This window comes from Olea europaea, chromosome 16 (genome assembly GCF_002742605.1).
Source record: "Olea europaea var. sylvestris chromosome 16, O_europaea_v1, whole genome shotgun sequence".
NCBI classification, from domain to species: domain Eukaryota; kingdom Viridiplantae; phylum Streptophyta; class Magnoliopsida; order Lamiales; family Oleaceae; genus Olea; species Olea europaea.
Window position 1 is genome coordinate 18,745,035 of NC_036252.1, and position 1,775 is coordinate 18,746,809.

At 33.9% G+C, this 1,775-nt stretch overlaps 1 protein-coding gene across 1 annotated transcript; it reads right to left on the reverse strand.

The window, feature by feature from the left end:
• Positions 1 to 1,147: 1,147 nt before the first annotated feature.
• On the reverse strand, positions 1,148 to 1,633 carry LOC111412871 (40S ribosomal protein S28-2). Its single transcript, XM_023043744.1, has one exon. It carries the CDS (start codon positions 1,582 to 1,584, stop codon positions 1,387 to 1,389), a length of 198 nt encoding a protein of 65 aa, XP_022899512.1. The 5' UTR covers positions 1,585 to 1,633; the 3' UTR covers positions 1,148 to 1,386.
• Between the last annotated feature and the right edge of the window lie 142 nt (positions 1,634 to 1,775).

A 1,775-nucleotide genomic window follows, 5' to 3' on the forward strand; every position in this document is an offset into this window, starting at 1 on the left:
TGAGTTTGGATAATTAGTTTTGTTTTAACTTTCTTGACTTGCATTGTAAAGTTTTGTAATAAAATACCAAAGGGAAAGTTTGTTAGGTTTTAATTTGTATTAGTTATTCTTTAGGCAATATGCTTATTATAAAAGAGTTGAAAAAGTCAAAGAAATTAATTGGTTAGTTGTTTAATTGGATAGGGAGTCTTGAAGATCAATTATGGAACAAGGAAAATCGACATCGCCATTTGGTTAACCTACCGCCCAAGTCTCGCTCGAGCGACGACATCAATAAATCAACAAAAAGTTGTTGCTTGCCTCTTGCTTAATTGATAGATTGTCGCTCGCTGGCCCCAAGCTTATCGTTTGAGCGACGGCATTATCCATCAAAAACCTAATTCGCTAGTTTATTATGTCTTCCAAATCCTAAACAACCCAAACTATAGATACTCAACCTCTATTTCGTCCAGAGTGTGGTTGATCAATCATATAGCTAGAGATCAGTCAACTACAAGTTGGGATAAACATCAAATCATATAATTCAAAACACTAACTTCCTAAATAGAATCAAGAATGCACTTCTTCAACAGCTTTTAGCAGTATCTGAAGATCGATAGAGGTTAAACCAAAAGTACAAGAAGAGTACAAGATCAATGTGTTCTCGGTGATCCATAAGAGATAGACAATTCCAAATTATTGAAAGAAGATTTGAGTGAAGCATATCCCAGCAGGTCTTAAAAATTGCAAGAATTAGACCAGCGAGTCTAGTAAGTTTTATAGGATTGATCATACTATAGGTTTCTATTGTCTATAGCGAAAATCATTGACTTGGTCCCAAAGTGTTTAACCCTCTGAAAGATTTTTTCCTTCAACAAATTTTGTGTTATTTATTACTTTATTTACCATTGTAACAATTCATCATAGGATAAAAATTGACTTAATTGACCAAATATCTAGAACAATTAAAAGATGACTTCTTGTTTCAATTGACAATTTTAATTCCAAATTTTTTGCCTAGTCACCCCCTCTAGAGATTATATGATCGGACTAGTAACTTTTAGAGTTCTATTAATTGGTGCATTTGTTCCATAAATTGTTATAGTATGTGTACGTGAATACTTCAATCTAACTCAAATTTTATGAGTAGTCAAGCATAACAAAATAATAATAATAACAACAAGAGGAAAATTATTGTAACAAAAACAACTCAATCATGTTTATCTACCATCACAAACATGAAAATGAAGTATCCAATGTTTAACTTAAAAACAACAGAACAGCCACGAGCTCTTCAATGCCTTGTATGAATTCCCGAGAAGTAATAATACTACATAAAGCTTATATCATATTACTCATTTGAAATACTAAAAACTCGATCAGGGATGGAGACTGCTAATAAAGCCATCAGCGTAATCTCCTGGCCTCTCTCTCGGACTCTAGCAAGGTGAGGACATCGCCTTCCCTAACTGGTCCCTTGACATTCCTCATAATGAAACGGTTCTGGTCATCAATAAATTTCACTCTCACCTGAGTAACTTGGCCACGAGACCCAGTCCTGCCCATAATCTTCACCACGATAGCATGCTTGATTTGTGAATCCATTCTGCAAAAAAGATACAATTTTTTCAGGAGATAAAATGTATGCTTCCACATAACTTGTGGAGAGGCAAGCAATCCAACAAGTTTATTAAGCCCCTATTCGATAGCCACTATTTTGAAAAAATAAAAAATAAAAAAAATTGAGGTTTTGAAAGTGATTTTTTGGAGAATGTGTGGTTAAAAAGTATGGACAA

Bases quoted from the DNA above. Each gene is read 5' to 3' on its own strand.
- LOC111412871 (XM_023043744.1), bottom strand. From the start codon at position 1,584: ATGGATTCACAAATCAAGCATGCTATCGTGGTGAAGATTATGGGCAGG.